General features: G+C 43.1%; 1 protein-coding gene across 1 annotated transcript in view; it reads right to left on the bottom strand.

The window, feature by feature from the left end:
- Positions 1 to 1,733: 1,733 nt before the first annotated feature.
- tdp1 (tyrosyl-DNA phosphodiesterase 1) overlaps positions 1,734 to 20,454 on the bottom strand; it is a 118,841-nt gene continuing 100,120 nt past the window's right edge. The window contains exons 15-16 of the mRNA XM_084337398.1: positions 14,985 to 15,090; positions 1,734 to 1,924 (exon numbers count right to left, since the gene is read on the bottom strand). Of these exons, the coding sequence (XP_084193524.1) occupies positions 1,851 to 1,924; positions 14,985 to 15,090 (180 nt within the window). The 3' untranslated portion in view covers positions 1,734 to 1,850. The remainder of the gene's footprint in view (positions 1,925 to 14,984; positions 15,091 to 20,454) is intronic.

The following is a 20,454-nucleotide window of genomic DNA, read 5'->3' on the forward strand; positions in this document are numbered from 1 at the left end:
TGATTGGCCACTGACGTTTCTTAGGCAACTCTTTCGAAGTTGGTTAAGGTTAGAGTCAGGGGTGCAGTCGTAATATGGGCGGAGGCCAAACGGTATCCTATTATTATGCAAAGTCTAGGCACTTATCACCTAGACTTTGCATAATAATAGGATGCGCGCACTTCGAAGCCCAAACGCCGTTTGACCGCGGTTGCCCAGCACTGCACCACTGGTTAGAGTATGGAATCAGGGCTGGTGTTCTATCGCCCTGCTCTAAGACAAACTCTAACCTTAACCAACTTCGAAAGAGTGCCTACGCTTAACCGGTGAAAGAAAGAGGCGTCACACGATTGGCGCTACCAGAAACGTCAGTGGCCAATCAGAGCGCAGAACGCGAACGCGGAACTGGAAATCCGTTGGTAAAAGTATTCAGGCGTCGGGGCTGGGATGTGGAGATTTTTTTTTATTGCTGTTTTTACCTCAAACGGAAAACCTCAAACTCTTATGAAGAGGAGAAAAAATACTCAAGATTAGCCACTTGCAGACGGCAGGGTGTGACGTACTGTATATTTTAGTTGATGAAATATTTTTGTTGACTAAATATTTTAGTTGATGAAATATGTTTTCATTTCAGTGTCACCGTATGACATCGATCTCCAAAATAAGAAAAAAATAAAAATAAAATGTGGGGCCTCTAGTGACGAGGGGCCTCAAAAGAATTTAAAATCAAAGTTAAAAAAGATAAACAAATATTTTGGGCCTCTAGTGACGAGGGGCCTCAAAAAAAATAAAATAAAAGTAAAAAAAATAATAATTATAATTTGGGGCCTCTAGTGACCAGGGGCCTCCAAAAGGCCTCTAGTGACCAGGGGCCTCCAAAAAAAATCAGGAAAGAGATCACGTTACAGTGTCGTTTCTTCTGACTATGGATGTACTAACAGGGGTTGATACAGTGTGAGACAGCTAATGAGATATCCAAGTAAAATGACACAATGCGGAGGCCAGTCACGGAGCAGCAGGTGACTAGTGAGAGAAATGATTAAAGACTACAAACACTGTTATCTTACACTTGGGAACTACAGTAGGCTACCCTGGCACACCTACTTCCAGTGAATGACGCTAAGCTAGGCTAACGGTGCAGGCGTTCCCGACTAATGCACGCACAGAGATGAAAAAGGTATGTATCTTCTTGTCTAACTCTAGGGTAGATGGAAAATAAGCTAATTTCCCAAAAAGTTGGCCTGTTCCGGGAGGCTTTTAGCCCCTACATTTAATCCTAGTTGTAATTCATAGTCACACTCAGAATGGTGATGCTGCAGAATTATTTAATTCAGATATAGAACTTGAGTCTACAATATAGTCGGTATAAAAAAATTATGTTACAGTTAACAGCTACAAATGACGAACAACAACTCAAGAAATCACGACAATTACAACAGAATCAGCATTTTCTTAACTCTTTCATGAAATTATGTGAGTGAAAACAAACCGTAAACAAAACAGTGTACTACTAGAGAGAGAGAGAGAGAGAGAGCGATTCATGCTAGGAGAACCAGTTCAGGACAGGAAATCCCTTCAGGTCACAGATATTGTACAAACACAGAAAGGGAGAGAGAGAGATGAACTAGCAGATAGAGGTTTACAGTTTAGCAGCACTACAGAAGAGGATGTGTGTTGTTCAGAACTACTACAGACGTGTATCTGTGGTTAAATATGGTAATTAGGAAGGGGCGCAGGGGCAGGCTTTGGACGCACACCCCTGGTATGAATACTATCTTCATCTTCCAATCTTGCTGGTGCACCATATTGCTGGTGTGTGCGTGTGCGTGTGTGTGTGTGTGTGTGTGTGTGTGTGTGTGGTCAGGGACGGCTCAGGAGGGGACCCAGATGTTGCCGTGCGTGTCAGGAGCCTGGTTGTAGGGGATGTTCCAGATCCAAGGCTCGTCTGCGGACATGAGAGAAGACGACAACGTTAGCCAATGGAAACAAGACTTGGGACATGATAGCTGTCCTCGTCGTCAAACTGCAAGGGATGAAATATTGTCATTTCAATACAAGACCAAACGTCGTAGATACAGTAGATGCTCCGACACCATGCTCCAAATATGTCTTTTATGCAACGCCAACACCGTATTAGAGCCTTGTTGTGATGCAGATTGTCGACGGAGGCAACCATGCAAGGTTCTAACCTGCTCATCGGGAGCAATTAGGGGTTAAGTGTCTTGCTCAAGGACACTAAACCCCTAATTGTTCCCAATGAGCAGGTTGGCACCTTGCATGGTTACTACTACTACTACTACTACTACTACTAATAATAATAATAAACTTGAATTTATCAGGTAAGACATTCTAAAGCCTATGGGCCCTGATGGCAAAAGCACTGCCTTTAATCATTAGTCAGTGATTAAGACTAGGATTATGATCACTGTTGGCTGACAACAGTATGATTTCTACCCTTGTTCTTTATTGTCATCTTATTCCACACACAGACACACAGACATTCTGGCACTGACACCTAACATTTACGTAATAATAGTGCACTCAGGAGGCCCTCTTCAATCAGAATTTGAACATAATGCGCTCTCCTCCATCTCTGATTACTGGAGAGTTCAGATTGTCTGAAGCCTTTGGTTGCTAAGAAGTAGGGATGTGAGCATCACATATCAGCCTATTGATGAAGTAGAAATGTTCTTTTATGAAGATTTACAGGAAATATATCACAAAAATATATATTTCAATATCTTTATTTATTTTTTCTTCAATAAATACAGGTAAATAAAATTGTTAAAGGGGAATACCAACCAATCAATAATTACAATATGTTATTTCCATGGCCTAAAAAAGTTCAATCAGTATTTGTGAACATGAGCTACTCCCTCAAAAAGCCAGAAACCAGAGAAATAAGACTCAAACTTGCGATGCCATCAGGTATACAGTCTGGAGCTGCTCCATTGATTGAACAATTTATTAACAGATTGCAGAATGGGTACAATACAGTACGGCTCAATACAAGCAACTGCTAAGAGGATGTAGACCAGAAAAATACTTTGCCTTGTTTACATCAGGGTCCTCCATAGACAATGAAAGACCCACATGAGCTTTAGTATTTATTTATTTTAGTATTGTTCTCAGTTCTGAAATAGAAAATGTACCCATAGGCTCAGAACCTTCCCCTGGCTGTTCTCAGTGTGACATACAGTATAACATCTTTCTCAATTCACTGTCTATGGAGCAGCTTCAGACCTTATACTTGATGACATCACAAATTTGAGTTTCATCAGCCTAGTTGGCTGGACTCTGAGGGTCGGCCCAATACTGAGTGACTGACTCCCCATTGTTGAAACGTGTATGCGTGAGTCTCGCACTGCCATGTATCCAGGTCCAGCTTTACCTACATTACATTTCGTCGCTAGCGGAAGAAAACCTTGTAACTCCATTTTCTTTTCTTTTATAAATCAACTCAGTAGATCATCCTCCATATGTGTGTGGTTTTACAAAGTTTAAACAATGGGAAAGCATTAAACCGATCATTTGTCTAATCCTCGTAAATCTATACGCCCTCAAATCTGTATTCGTTTTTTTTTCATCTCCTGAAAAGTTGGGTTTTTGGAGTTATGAGGTTTTCTTCCGCCAGCGACGATTTTTATATTTAGTCATTTAGTTGACGCTTTTATGTTTTATCCAAAGCTTACAAGTTCTGTACAACAAGTCAGCAGGAAGGGTACAACTCTGGCAGCTAATATAAGGGTAAGTAACATTGTTTGTATCCACCCTCACCAAATCACAAAACACCCCAGTTCCAAACATCACCATCGACGGCATCCCTGTACCCTTCTCCCCCCCCCCCCCAAGTTAAAAGCCTCTGTGTCATCCTGGACGGCTCCCTCTCCTTTGCACCACACATCAAAAACATCACCCGGTCTGCCTTCTTTCACCTCCCTAATATCTCCAGACTCCGCCCATCCCTGTCCCAATCAAACACGGAAACCCTGTGACTCATTCGTCACATCCCGGATCGACTATTGTAACGCTCTCCTCACCGGCCTTCCCACCAAACTCCTCAACAGACTACAAATCATCCAAAACTCTGCTGCCAGGATCATCACCCGCACAAACTCACCTGACCACATCATCACTCCCGTCCTCATTCAACTACACTGGCTCCCTGTGCACTACCGGATCAATTTAAAAAACCTCCTACTCACCTGCAAAGCTCTCCACAATCTAGCCCCCATCTACATCACTGACCTCCTCCAGGAATACACCCCCTCCCGCACCCTCCGCTCATCATCTACTGGACTCCTCTCCATCCCCAGCTCACGCCTCAGCACCATGGGTGCCCAAGCTTTCAGCTGCTCGGCTCCCAGACTCTGGAACTCCCTGCCCCCACATATCTGACAGTCTGACTCACTATTAACATTCAAATCTCAACTGAAAACCCATCTGTTCAAACTAGCATATTCACTGTAACCTCTGCCACTGTCCTATACCCCCTGCTGTTTGGTTGTTTTGTTATTTTAACTTAACTGTTTTTATACTTCCTGTTGCTTGTTTTATTGTTACCCTTGACTTTTAACTGCCTTGTTTTTTTTATATGATCTGTAAGGTGACCTTGGGTGACCTGAAAGGCGCCACCAAATAAAATGTATTATTATTATTATAACAGTGTTGAACTTGGGTGCTACAGTCTTTTTTTTTGTATCCACTTTTTCTCCCATTTTCTATATTTTTCTCCCATCCCAATTTCGTATCATCCAATTCAACCCTCTCCTGTCACGAACGCTGTTTCTTGCCTCCCACAAGCCGGCTGCAATGTGGACTAAGTCATACATAGCACAAGTCCCCTCCGGTACTTGAGGTAACAGCAGTCGCATCTTTTCACCTGCGCAGCTCGATCTCTCAGTGGCGAGGAGTAACGCGTGGGAGGCTCACGCTGCCCCCGACACTTCCTGATTCTACTGCGCAGGCGCACCAACCGACCTGTAGGAGTCACTGTCCACAACGCCCGATCCCCACCCATCAGTTTCCCACCCCCTAATACGGCCAATGTGTATTAGTATGAACGACCAGCTAAACTGAAAGCAATGTGGAGCGCTGGGCTCGAACAGGCGAGCCCAGCGTCTCCGCATTCGTGGCGAGCGCCTTGCCCACTACGCCACGTAGCCGCCCTGGTGCTACAGACTTGAGTGCATAGTAGTATAGACATATTAGCATAGTAGGTAGTAATATAGGCAAGGTAGATTCCTAAATTATCGAAGTGCAGGATAGCAAAATACAGTACGAAGGTTAGTATTTTTCCATTTCACATATTGATTGAAGAAGTTGTTTTTAATAGTAACTAGTAACTTTTAACTAGGCTTGCCTATAGTCTAGTTTTTGGATTTAGTAGAGTTGTTCATGTTCACTATGATTTGTATATTTCACTAATATTTGTAGACTCTTAGACCATAGGAATAACATGTATGAATTCTGAAATTGGGTGTAGTTTCCCTTTAAGACATGCACATGAATGCTGTTTTACAGCAGGGGCGCTATGACCACGTGGTTTCAACCCCTGCTACACTCGCCCCCAGCTGTGTCACTGTTAGTGACACTCCACCCAGCTCTTCCTGATGACTTTCATCTCGAGCCACATCTCCCAGACTCCACGCTCTAAGCAGGGACACTGAACTACTTTCTTTGTAGATTTACGAAGATGAAAATCTTCGAAGTCACTTGACTTCCATCATCAACAGTGTAATTTAAACATCTATTTCCCTGCTGGGGAATTAAGCTACAAACTGGGTTAGTCACGTGTGCACGTACACACTAACACACACATGCGAGTGTGTGTACGTGCACAGGCAACAGTCCCTGCCCTAGTTTCCATTGCAGAGATATGTGGATACCGATGATTTTCACCTAAGACAAGTCATCGGGTGACTTGAATCGAGAACCTCATCCTTCACTCTGTCATCTTTCTCTCCCATTACAGAAGCCAAGACCCTGACACTGGTAACGTCGAACCGCCCGACTACATGCCAGCTGGACCAGCTACCCTCCCCACTCCCATGTCATAAATGTATAGATGTAGCAGTACTGTCTATCTGTATGTCATGTATGTCATATATGTTATGATGAATTGAAAATGGGGGACCCTGATGTAAACAAGACGAAAGTCTTTCTCTGGTCTGCATCCCCTTAACAATTGTATGTATTGAGCTGTACTGTACTGTACCCATTCTGCAATCTGTTAATAAACTTTTCAATCAATCAATCAATCAATCAATCAATCCTCCAGACCATAGCACCGGACATCCTCCCATTCCTAACTGCAACCATCAACTCCTCACTCAACTCGGGGGTGGTCCCCACCTCCCTAAAACAAGCCAGAGTCACGCCCCTCATAAAAAAACCAACCCTGAACCCCACCGTCATAGGCAACTATCGTCCTGTCTCTCTTCTCTCCTTCCTTTCTAAAACACTTGAACGTGCTGTATCCAACCAACTTACTGCTTATCTCTTACAGAATGACCTCCTAGACCCCAATCAGTCTGGCTTCCAGACTGGCCACTCCACAGAAACGGCCCTCATTGCGGTCACAGAGGCACTTCACTTAGCAAAAGCGAAAGGCCTCTCCTCTGTCCTGATTCTCCTAGATCTATCTGCAGCCTTCGACACAGTCAACCATCAGATCCTCCTCGCGGCCCTCGCAGGAATGGGAGTGGCTGGATCTGCGCTGACATGGCTGACATCATACCTCAATGACCGCTCCTACTAAGTGTCATGGAGAGGGACCCTGTCTGCCCTGTCCCCCAGGGCTCGGTCCTTCGACCCCTTCTCTTCTCCCTCTACACTAAATCACTGGGTAACATTATCACGTCTCATGGCTTCTCATATCATTGTTATGCCGATGATACTCAACTCTTCCTCTCATTCCCTCCCTCAGATATCCACGTCTCTGAGCGGATCTCGGCCTGTCTGTCCGACATCTCTGCCTGGATGACGACCAACCACCTCAAACTGAACCTAAGCTAAACAGAATTGCCTGACCGACCTCTCCATCACAGTCGAGAATGCAGCTGTGACCGTGTCCCCGACCGCCAAGAACCTTGGTGTTGTCCTCGACGACCAGTTGAACTTCTCTGCTCACATCGCAGCGACAACCAAAACCTGCAGATTCCTCCTGAGCAACGTCAGAAAGATCCGCCCCTTCCTGACAAAAGAAGCCACCCAACTCCTCGTCCAATCAACAGTCATCCCCCGCCTCGACTACTGCAACGCACTGCTAGCTGGCCTCCCGGCCACTGCCACCAAGCCTCTTCAACTCATTCAAAACGCAGCGGCCCGCCTGATCTCAAACCTACCGAAGTCGGCCCATGTCACCCCACTTCTTAGGGACCTGCACTGGCTCCCCATTGCTGCACGTATCCGCTTCAAGGCCCTCGACCTAGCATACCGTGCGGCAAAGGGAACCGCTCCCGCCTACCTCCGGTCAATGGTCTCTAACTACACACCCTCAAGAACCCTACGCTCTGCATCTTCTGGCCGCCTCAGACCTACTCCTATCCAAGCTCCGGGAGGGTCATCAAAGAGAAGCCGCCTATTCTCAGTCCTTGCCCCACAATGGTGGAATGAACTACCCACCCCAGTTAGGACAGACGAATCCTGTCCAATCTTTCGCCGTCGACTAAAGACGCACTTCTTCAACCATTATCTGAAATAATAATAAAAAAAAAGATCTAACCCTAACTAACCTTACTGTCATGCACTTGTCCTAATAAACTAACCTACACTGTAACACGCAACACTTTGATGAATATTGTTACTCAGCTGATAAGAGTTGTACCCTTCCTGATGACCTGTCGTAGAGAACTTGTAAGTCGCTTTGGATAAAAGCGTCAGCTAAATGTAAATGACAACGTTGATGCCAAATTGATAGCCCCGGGTAACCCCTGACAACCATTGTTACAGTAATTAAGTCTAGAAAAGGCGACCATGGGGACCATCTGTGATTATTGCAGCCAGTCTCATATGCAATCAGAAAGAGAGGCAATTAGATGGTGGGGGGTGAGGTGTGTGTGTCTCTGTCTCTACACTTGAGTGCCATTCACTGTGTAAGATAGTTGTGAATGTTCATTCACAGATAAACATCTTTCAGATGATGTCTGAGCTGTTTATAGTATTATCCTACCAAGAGGTGGTTGTTCTCCAGGTGTTTCCCCTCCATCTATTCTGTATGACATGGTCGTTTTGAGTCACTTCTAAACTAAGAGATGACAGAATGAACAGGGAAATCGTTAACGAATAGCCACTATGTGTGATGCTCCCACGATTCATTCTATGACTATGCCTACAGCACTAGAATATATTCTAAGTGACGTGGCTAAGGATTAGAAATACTGAATGTTACGGGTGGGAATCGCCAGAGACCTCATGATACGATACTATCGCGATACTTGCGTCACGATCGCGATACTAAATATATCGCGATACGCTGAAAATATTGCGATTTGTTTTTTTTCTTTTGCTAAAATTTAATTGATTACCTTTTTTCAACTGCAAAGTAAAACATTGTCAACATGTTTTATCTAATAAAATAAAGTTCAGTCTGTTCATCTCACTTCAATCATTTTTATTGCAGAACATGGTATTTTCTCAAGCAGACAGATGTAAACACTGTAATCTGTGTTGCATGTACCTGACAAACTGAACTGTTTGTATTACAGTCATATTCCATGTTTAAATTTTATGAATAATTAAATATCGATACTTGGCATCCCTGTATTGATACAGTATCGCCACACAAAGTATCACGATACTACTACGTATCGATTTTTCCCCCACCCCTACTGAATGTGTTTGAAAAAGCACCCATAGAGCCCCTTTTCATTGATATCTTGAGGTGAGAAATTAAGGGACCCCTTTGAAAATGGACATGGCAGTTTTTCCCTTGACAAAATGTAGCCTACCTTCAGAGCATTATTTCAGAGCATTCCCGAAAAGCTAGCATGGAAAGGTTGGTACAAATGGATACCTTAGGCTATATAGTTTCATATGATACCAATATCTTCAATCTTAAAACCCTACAGCCTCTAAAAAAAAGATTCTCGCTGGTCTCAGAGTGTAAATCAATACATTATTTATTTACAAGCTGTTTACATGCATCTTTTCCATCAGGACACAATCAGCAAACATATTTTATTTCTCAACATACACAATTTAATCAATAAATAATTGATTTACAAGATGTTTACATGTATTTCTTCCACCAGGACACATCAGAAATCTTGTTATATTTCTCAACATACACAATTTAATCAATACATAATCGATTGAGCTGTATACAAGTTGCCGTTTCCTCATTCAGAGCATGTTCTTTTATAGGCTGATCAGCCTAATTATATTGCCTCCGATGAGACAAGCCGTCACATCCTCCTCTGCGGCTTGTTCTCCGATATGTTCCACCTCTACCTCAACTGGTCCAAACTCCTCCACTGGGAGAGGCACTCTCTTGGCTATGCAAATGTTGTGTTGTGTTGTGTCTCGGGCTACATCCTGATGTCACTGTGCAAGCATAAAAAAATACATTAGTATGCCTATATGCAGTAGTTATGCATCATCCCATAACATTACCTATACCAGTTTAAAGGTGCTAGAGATAAAAATGTTGGTGGGTCCAAAATTATGTTGCATGCTTGTATCCCCTCCCAACTTCCCATTTCCCCACATATAATGCACCCGATTGCATAATGACATGCTGGTGCTCTAGTGTGACATCTAGTGGCTGAATGTTATCTATAGCACCTTTAAGTGTAGGCTAAAATAAACAGGTTTCATATTTAACCTAAACATAAACCACACACACCTGCACTTGAGCACTCCTATGAAGCGCTCAATGATCGACCTCGTCCGTGTAGTTGTACTGCCTTTCCTGCATCGTCCAGAGAACCACGACAGGTCATCAGCCACTTCTTAGGGTAGCCACTGTCTCCAAGCATTATGCCAGAGAGCCGGCCCTCCTCACACACTCTTGCCAGTGTGGTCTCCCAGATGCATACTTTTTTTTTTTTTTTATCCACTTTTTCTCCTCCATTTTTCTATATTTCTCCCATCCCAATTTAGCCGTGCCAATTCTTCCTTCCCCTGTCTTGATCGTTGCTCGCATGTGCCCCCCACTGGCCGGTCGTAGGGAGGATAGAAGCCCATCACATGTCCCCTCCGATACATGTGGAGGCAGCCAGTCACTTCTTTTCACCTGCCAGCGCGGACTCTCATTGCCGAGGAGTAACGTGTGGGAGGCTCACACTGCCCCCCCGCCATTTTCCTGTCTTTGCTGTGCAGGCGCCCTGACCGACCTGTAGGAGTCGCTGTTTACAACGTCCAGATTACCACCTATCGACTCCCCTCCCACCGACTCTGCCAATTGAGTCAGTATGACGGCCGGCCCAAGCCGGATGCAACGCTGACAGCCGGATTCGATACCGATGTCTCTTGCGTTGGTGACGAGTGCAATGTCCGCTGCGCCACCCAGCCGCCCCCAGATGCATGCTTTCATAGGCAGACCCATATGTCCACCAGGGGGCAGACCCATATGTCCACCAGGGGGCAGACCCATATGTCCACCAGGGGGCAGACCCATATGTCCACCAGGGGAAGTCACAGTTGCGCAAGGATGAGTGTGTAGACAGAATAATAACATCAAAGGGAATGGAACAGAAAATATCTTTCTTCGTGGATGATTGATATATTTGACGAGCTGATTGAAGAGTGTGGAGATATATGGTTCATTATCAGGATACAAATGTAATGTTTGTATGAAATATTTAGGAGTAGATATACCAAAGGATATCATCCTAAATTACCTATGAACCTCTGCTATTAAGGATTAAAACAGACATAGCAAGATGGAACCTGGATGGATGCCTTTCCTGGGCCTGAGCTCTAGAATAGACCCAATAAAAATTCATGTCTTGCCAAGGTTACTTTATCTCTTCCAGACACTGCCTGTAGAGGTTACAGAGTGGGTGGGACACAATTATTTCACGATTTGTGTGGCAGGGGAAAACCCAAGACATTGAAATTATCAAAAGATGAAGGGGGAATGGCTCTCCCCTACTTAAAGATTACTATTATGTGGCCCAACTAAGATCATTGCAATCCTGATTATAATGTGAAATGGAAGGATACAGAAAGTGACTTGGTTAGAGGAGTACCGATACAGGCATTGATTGGAGACTGGGACCTAATGAAGTATCTGACCGATAAAGAAACCCCATGGATCAAATTGCCACTCAAGACCTGGAACGAAATAATACACTTCACGGCATTCGGTATCAACTTTTCTTTTCTTGGCGTGAGCTGACATTTGGATGGTTAGCTGCAGGCAGTGGTGCAGTGGTGAGTTTAATGCTCTTTTTATACAGTGTATGTGAGGACGTATTTGAACACACCTGACGACGTATTTGAACACACTTGACGACCTGAGCTATTGTTATGCAAAGTAGCCAGGTGTTCGAGATGGTGAGCACACAACTCAGAATTCATCCCAAACAGAGGGGGAGGGGGGGGGGGGGTTGAGGGATGGAAGCAGAAAGGTCTTACTGTACAGAGAGCATCCTGACTGGCAACATCACCTCCTGGTTTGGGAATAGCACTGCACAAGACCGTAGCAGACTACAAAGAGTGACACGTTCAGCCGAACGCACAATTGGAGGGGGGCTTCCCACCCTCCAGAACATTTACAACAAGCGGTGCAGGGGGAAGGCTAAGAGAATTATTAAGGACTCGAGCCACCCGAACAACTGCCTCTTTGAACTTCTGCGGTCAGGCAAGCGATACCGGAGTCTTAAGGCGAGCACAGAAAGACTCAGAAGAAGCTTCTATCCCCAGGCCATCAGGCTGCTAAACGAACAATAAACACTATGCAACAACCATCAAATGCACACAGCACACACACCCACACGCACACACTCACTTACACAAACAACACACTGCAGCACCCACTCTCCAAACTTTAGATCACACAAACACACTTTATATTAATTGATAAAGGATTTGCACTACAACTCGTACACCTACTGTAAATTGTACCTAAATTGCACCTCATCCCATTTCTGCCTTGCACTATATAGTATTGTATATTAGTACACTGCATAGTATTGTATATTATATGGTAACTCAGTTACGTCTATTCTGCATCGAACATTGTACATATGTCTATACTGAACACTGTGACCTCATTTTTTTTACTTCTAATTTACATGCTATACTATGTTATTTTATTTCATACTTATCTTGTCTTGCACAGTCTCTGGAGCGTAACAGTAAGAAGCATTTTGTATAAAAGTATTCTGTACTTCTGTATGACAACTATTAAAGAAACTTGAAACATTATAAGTAGTATACCAAGTGAAGGTGGTAATAGAGTGCTGAAATGTACACATGGATTACAAAATCATGATTTCTATAGATATCTCCAAGTATGCCACATTTAAATCATATACAACTTTAATGTTTGAAAAAAAAAATGTTAACGTATAAATCCTAGAAAAAGGCCTATTGAAGGTATTCATAGCAGCATACAATTCAGAATCATCTAGACAGATTATAGCAAAGGTATATAATGGTTTACTGAATTTGAAATAGATAAATACAGCATATATCAAGGAGAAGTGGGAACGGGAATGTGATGGAAAGATTGACGTATGCATTAAGACTACAGAGGGAAAGGTTTGAGGAGAGGTGGGGGAGATGGCAGGAATTGGTGAGGCCCACGAGGTCAGACTTTGTATAGTTAAATCGAAAGGATTGGAGTATGCTTGATGATGGAACGTTGTGTGTGAAGGATGTGAATGCCCCTTTTTGTTACTTGTTATTATTATAAATCTTTTATTTTAATGTTTATACAGATAAAATGGCTTAGCAGCATCTCTACACCTTTACCCTCACTGAAAGGGTAAAGGCTTTCAAGACATGTCAATACCTACTTAGCTTTCAGTGTATGCTGAAGCTAAAATATGTAAAGTTAGCACATATTGGACCCAAGATAGGTTAGACCAGGGGTGGGCCATTCATTTTTACAAGGGGCCACATAAGAAACCTGAACTGTGTTGGAGGGAGTGATAACTTGAATTTAATTCTGCTCAATATTCATCATCTCCCATTGTAAAAAGTAGTAAATTATATATTTTGATTAGCTGCTACTGGTAATCAGAAGAATAAACATATAGAAATATAGACGTAATAAACAGTAAAAACTAAAACAATCATTACATCAGTGTTCCATTTTATTTTCAACTTGTTAATCTTCACAAACACTGAAGAGATGTTTTGCAGTATGTTAAAAGACATGCAATTGATAAACGTTATACAAAAAGCAATACCTTTTTTATCTGGGGATATTAGTGCTGCAGAGTCCAACAAACACTCTTTAATAAACTCTCCGTCAGAAAAACACTTACTTCTTCTTGCGATTTTGTGGGATATGACATAACTTGTCTTGACAGCTGCTTCTCTGGGTGCGCAACGTTTTGTAAAAAGTCCTTGTTGGTTTTGCAGTTTAGCAGCAAAGCATCAGACTCGCTTGCGCACTCTTCATCCGACAAGTTATTGCATTTCTCTTCATTTGGTCACGTAGTGGCGATTCAAATTGTAATCTTTGAATACGGCGACCTGTGTACCACAAACTAAGCACACCGCTTTACCTTTGACTTCTGTAAATAAATATTTAGCAGTCCATATATCTTGTTGAAAACGCGGCATTCGGTATCAACTTTTATTTTCTTGGCGTGAGCTGACATTTGGATGGTTAGCTGCAGGCAGTGGTGATCGAGTTTAATGCTCTTTTTATACAGTGTATGTGAGGACGTATTTTAACACACCTGACGACGTATTTTAAACACACCTGACGACCTGAGCTATTGTTATGCAAAGTAGCCAGGTGTCGAGTGGAACCCATCCCAGAGTGCAGCCTTGCGGCGTGCTCCTGCTCAAAGGCCGTAAATTGCCCAGGTCTGGGTTAGACTGAAAAGCACACAATCATTCATAGCAGTCAATGGACCTGTCTCAAACCCTGCCCCTTTTCTTGATCCTCCAATCACAACTGTCGCTTACCTCGGACAAACTTGGTTTGTCCGAGGTAAGCGACAGTTGTGATTGGAGGATCAAGAAAAGGGGCAGGGTTTGAGACAGGTCAATTGGAAGCTTGGTACATCTGGAATTACTTATTTTTTTGTCTTGGAAAAGTTCCAAGTCTCCCAAGTGTCAGTCTTACAAGGTGTAGCTATTCAAATCCAGCAAATTGAAGTTCCTCTTCAAGTAATAAATAATCATAATAATAACAGTTCAGAACGTCTCTTTCTATCATTTTCCTAAGAAGTTGCAATGGCTCATTTGCATTTAAATGAGGGTTTATGACAAAGTCCAATTTATTCATCTGATTGTAATAAAAAAGAAAATTTTGCTTTCATAATTTGCTTTATATTCACAGTACAACAAAGCTATTGGTATAATTAGAAAACTAATAATATTCTCTTTTTGCCAAAGCATATAAATAAAAGGGAATTTATTTTTTAATGTGGCTGAAAATGACTGTAGCGAGCCACAGTTTTTCACATTTATGTGAAACTGTGCATCAGTTTTGTCAGACAAGTGTATATACCTTTACCGGCTTCTTGCCATTCACTGTGGGGCTGGTGTGTCAAGGTGATGGAACACTGAGAGGAAACTGTCCCTCTCCAACACAAAGAGAGAGAGACGTGACCTGAGGAACTGTCCCTCTCCAACACAAAGAGAGAGAGCCGTGACCTGAGGAACTGTCCCTCTCCAACACAAAGAGAGAGAGCCGTGACCTGAGGAACTCTGCCCATGGGGGTGGTGCCAATCAGTGCCACTAATGCCTATGGCAGGGAAACACTGGGAAATAAAAATATATGGTTTGCCAGATCAACCTACGTTTATGGCCTTCAGCCTGAATGAACACTCTACCCCCCCCCCCCCCCCCCACACACACATAAAACACTTACCTTTACTTGAGTAGCGTTTTGGTGGGAGGTCAAAGGGCACAGGGAAGGCGTTAGAGGAGGAGGTGACAGGAAAAGGGTTCCTCTGAACAGAGAAAGTGTTCATGTTCTGTAAGGAGAAAAGAGTCGCTTATAAAACATTCATCAATCAATCACCACCGCTCTTGAAGAACAGGAACGTGACGTGCTGTAATGAGGCTCTTTCAGAACATTGTGTCGTCTATTTTATCTACTTGTTGTATCCATCTTATCTTCTTAACTCTTTTTTGTGATTTATTGTATTCTTCTTGGGACCGTGTTGGAAACAAGTCGACGGACTTTCACGTGTTATCCTTGTACCCCTTGTTTTTATACTTTTGTATAAATTGTATGTACTAAATAAAAATCAAATCAAATCAATGAACTCTGAGGTGTTTCAGAATTACAACAGTGGTTTAGTGTTTGACATATTAGAGGCAGAAAGTGTTAAAGGTATAACGAGTAGCATTTTAATAAAAAAAATAAACAATGCATAGAGAAGGAGGAGGACTACGAGATGGGAAATGAGCAGAGAGGAGAGCGTGTAGAATAAGGTTAGAGAGCTATATTGGATCGGACGGAGACATCAGCGATATCGGAATCGAGGGACGTCAGACACAGCTGAGGCACAAGATGAAGGACTTCAGAGAGGACATCGGGTGTAGAATGGAAAAGATGAATGGTGAAATCAAAAGTTTGGGAAGAGAGAGTAAAAGAAGTGGAGGAAAGGATTGAAGGAGGTTTCTTTTCCTGTACTTCAACCGGATAGGTGGCTTGATAAGTGGCTGGAGGGAGACCCCAAAACAGAAGAGGATAGTGAGTTCACTATACAGTGATATCCAAGAGATGGCATCTATCACTGGATCGCATCAGGGAGTCATGGGGTTAATGCTATGGGACTTGAAATCCCTGACGATTCTTTTTTTTTTAAACTTAAATTTTTATTTTCATTTTTTCAACAACATACATAGACAACATTCATAGACAATACACAGTACATAAATTAAAACAAATAGACAAAAAATGGGTAAAGAAAAAGTGTGACATGGGTCCTTCGGTCCCTTCTACATTTGCATTATTTATTTACATTTTTATTCATTTCCTTGTATCCTTTTCAAACCTCTGTGATGTCGTTACTTCCCCTCCTGTATTCTTCCCATTTTCCCCATTTCCATTCAAACTTTTCTTCTTGCAGCCTCAGCAGATGTGTGATTCTCTCCATTTCCTGTATCCCCTCTACCAACTCTATCCATTGATCCTTTGTCGGCACTTCTACCTTGTACCACAGTTTAGTTAAAGCTTTCTTGGCTGCCACTATCAATATCTTAATCAAATATTTGTCTTCCCCTTGGATTCCTTCCTGTGACAGATTCCCCAAATACAACACTTGGCCTCCCTGGGGTATTTCGTATCCTATTATTTCATTTATTATCCCTCCTATCTCTTCCCAGTAGTGCCTTATCTTCTGACATCCCCAGAATATGTGTGTATGGTTCGCCCCTTCCTGTCCACACTCCCTCCAACATGTTTTCTTTGCTGGTGTGTAATTGCCCTGTATTTCTGGTGTTATAAAGTATCTAATTATATTTTTCCACCCAAACTCCCTCCATATCCTTGATCCTGTGGTTGTTTGTTGTGTCTTACATGTGTCATACCATTCCTCCTCTGTTATCTCTATTTCCAACTCTCTTTCCCACTTTTCTTTCACATACAATGTTGTATTTCCCTTACTGTCCATTATTGCCTGATATAGTGCTGATATCACCCTCCCCTTCCGTCCTTCGTATGACTTTACCATTATCTTAATTACCCCATTCTGTTCTTTGTCTCTATCTTGCTTTATTTCTTTGTTATAGTAGTCCCTAATCTGTAAATATCTAAAGTGGTCCCTATTCTCTAGTCCGTATCTTTCTTTCAATTTTTGTAGTCTGCATCTCCCCTCCTTCTGTCATCGTGCACATTGCTGTTATACCCCCCCGTTCCCACCTCTTGAACCCATGGTCTTCTATCCCTGGTCTGAATTTGTTGTCGTGTGCTATCCATCTCAGTATCTTAGATTCTTTTTCTAGCTTGTATTTCTTTACTATTGTGTTCCATATGTTTATAGTGAATCTGGTAATTGGATCTAGTAGTTGTTCCTGTCTTCTGAACAGCTCCCTATCTCCTATCAGTGTCTGCACTTTGAATCCCTCTCTTTTGGTTTCTATATCTTTCCATTTGGCCTCATAGTTCACATTGCACCAGTATGCTACTGTTCTAAGCTGTGCTGCATAGTAATAGCTTTCTAAACTGGGTACTGCCATCCCTCCTTTCTCCTTTGGTAATTGTAGAGTCACATATCTGATCCTTGGCCTTTTCCCCCCCCAAATGAATCTTGATATCTGTCTATCCCATTCCCTAAATTGTTTTTGTGGTATTAATATAGGTAGGGATTGAAATAGGTATAGTAACCTTGGTAATATGTTCATCTTAATGATTTCGATCCTTGAACTGAAATCTAGGGGCATCACTGTCCATCTTTCTAGATCTCTCTTGATTTTCTGATTTATCTGTGTATAGTTTGCATCGTATAGCCCCTCCCCCCCTCTTGTGATGTTCACCCCTAGGTACTTGATCCTGTCCATGTCCCATTTGATTTTGTATTTTTCTTTGATCTCTATCGTTGGTGTGTAGTTCAGTGCTAATGTCTGTGTCTTTGTCACATTAAGTCTATACCCTGAGTAATATCCATATTCTGTCAGCAGATCCATCAGTGTCCCCTGACGATTCTTGGCAATTAAAAGAATACATTCATCATCTGTCTGCATCAGACGTGGATGACTCCAATTCAAGGTGTTTCACAGACTACACCTCTCTGAGAGCAGACTTGCCGAGATCTACCCGGATGTGGATCCGACCTGCTCCAGGTGCCATCAGGCTCCAGCCACTATCTGCCATATGTTCTGGTCATGCCCATCACTATCCCGATTCTGGCCTTCTGTTTTTGAAACCTTTTCCTTCATCTGTGACAGGGAGATCAGCCCCAACCACTTGTTTGCCGTCTTTGGAGAAATTAGGGTATCTGTCGCTCAATGAAATGATGTGGCCTTCTCCTCTTTGTTGGCTAGACGCCTTATTTTGCTTAACTGGAAGTCAGCCATTCCTCCATCACATCGACGCTGGGTCGAAGATGTGATGGCAAACCTAAAACTATATATATATATTTTTTATCTACTTTTTCTCCCATTTTCTATTTTTTCTCCCATCCCAATTTCGTATCGTCCAATTCTACCCTCCCCTGTCTCGAATGTTGTTAGGCCATGCCTCCCACAAGCCGGCTGTAATGTGGACGAAGCCTTGCATCACGTGTCCCCTCCGGTACTCGAGGAGGCAGCCGTCGCATCTTTTCACCTACACAGCGCAATCTCTCAGCCACGTAGGAGGGACACGCCGCCCCCGTTGCTTCCTGATTCTGCTGTACAGGCGCACCAACCGACCTGTAGGAGTCGCTGTCCACAACGTCAGATCCCCACCCACCAGCTTCCCACCCCCTAATACTGCCAATTGTATTAGTATGAACGACCAGCCAAGCCGGTAGCAACGCCGAGAGCTGGGCTCGAACCCAGCATCTCCTGCATTAGTGGCGAGCGCCTTGCCCACTGCGCCACTTAGCCGCCCTGCAAACCTAAAACTTGAGACTTAAATACTCCACCAGGGGCTCTACCCAGAATTCTTTCCAAGTTTTGGCAGCCATTTTAGATTATTTTAATCAAAAATTCCCGGCTGAGGATGCTCAGGCATAAGACAGTGATTTATTAGATAGGCAATTTCTGTATGGCAAGTGACAACCTGTATATTAACGATGCAATTTTCTTTTATTATTATTATAACTTTTCTTTTTCTATTTTTGTCTACTGTATTTTTTATTTATTTGAGGTATTGTGTGGTTATATGTAGTCATGTATTGTATGTATATAATGTTGTTGTTGAACCTTAAAAAAAACAATAAAAACTATTTAAATAACAGTAGACCAACCACCTAGATCTATAAGGTCAAAAAAGAAGGGAATTCTCTATAAGGAAAAGTCTAGCCTATTGAAAGAAATCTGTGTTTTTCAATGTACATTTGGTTTATAACTGATTTATAGAGATGAGCTTTAAGAGCGTCTACTGAGACAGATCTATAGATCTTAATAGTGCTGGCAGGCAGAGGGTGTTGCAGCAGCAGACTGAGATAGAGCTCAGGGCCGGCCGAGGGTGTTGCAGCAGCAGACTGAGATAGAGCTCAGGGCCGGCCGAGGGTGTGAATGAAAACTTTATTTGAATGAATGAATGAATGAATGAAAACTTTATTTAACAGATTGCAGAATGGGTACAATACAGTACGGCTCAATACATACAATTGTTAAGGGGATGCAGACCTGAGAAAGACGTTTGTCTCGTTTCCATCAGGGTCCCCCATTTTCAATTCATATAGACATATATGACATACATGACATACAGATAGTCAGTACTGCTACATCTATACATTTATGACATACCAGATTTGCAAATACAGTACTGTTTGTGATACAGAAGGAGTCAAGAAAAGGGAGTATATACATTTGACGTAGAAACTGTACATTGGAGGTTGGGTGGGGGGGGTTGGGTACATTGGGATATTGACAACCATACTGGGTAATTTACATTGGAGGTGGTTGGGGGGGGGGGGGGGGGGCACACTGTATAAAACAAGTAACACTGTACATTGAGGGGGGGGGGGAGGAGACACTGTACAAACAAACACAATTGTACATTGAACTATTGACAAAACCATACTAGGTAAATGACTGTACATTGGAGGGGGTTGGAATGATTAGGTTAGGATATTTACAGGGGCCAGTGTTGAATTGCAGTCTCCCGTAGGTGTCCCTTGAGAGAGGTTTTGAAAGTGGGTAGTGATCCACATTCCTTTACAGCTTTGGGTAGGGCGTTCCACATTGATGTGGCATAATTGCGAAACGTGTTTAGTCCCTTATTTGAGCCGAATCTGGGTTTGACAGGTGTTGCAGCAGCAGACTGAGATAGAGCTCAGGGCCGGCCGAGGTCGCCATCAGCACATAAACAAACTGATAAGCAGCAAGAGGGGTGGGTCGGAGCGATGGGGAGAGGTTTGACATCATTAGAAACGGCGTTTTATGTGTGTTGTGGTGGCAGAGAGGAGGATGAGAATGAAGCCGCTATCCTGGAGAACCCCTCCAACCCCCTCTATGAGGAGCATGTTCAGCACAGACCCCACACAGTGGGCAGGGACTGGCATGTTCAGCCACAGACCCCACACAGTGGGCAGGGACTGGCATGTTCAGCCACAGACCCCCACAGTGGGCAGGGACTGCTGCTAGCAGCCAGAGAACTAGCGGTGGCAGAGAGAGAGAACTACTATCTGAGTATCTGATTGCAGGCTGGCTATGACATAACACAACCATGGGTTCAGCCT

The sequence above is a fragment of the Notolepis coatsorum genome (genome assembly GCF_963971535.1).
Source record: "Notolepis coatsorum genome assembly, chromosome: 20".
In the NCBI taxonomy this organism is placed as follows: domain Eukaryota; kingdom Metazoa; phylum Chordata; class Actinopteri; order Aulopiformes; family Paralepididae; genus Notolepis; species Notolepis coatsorum.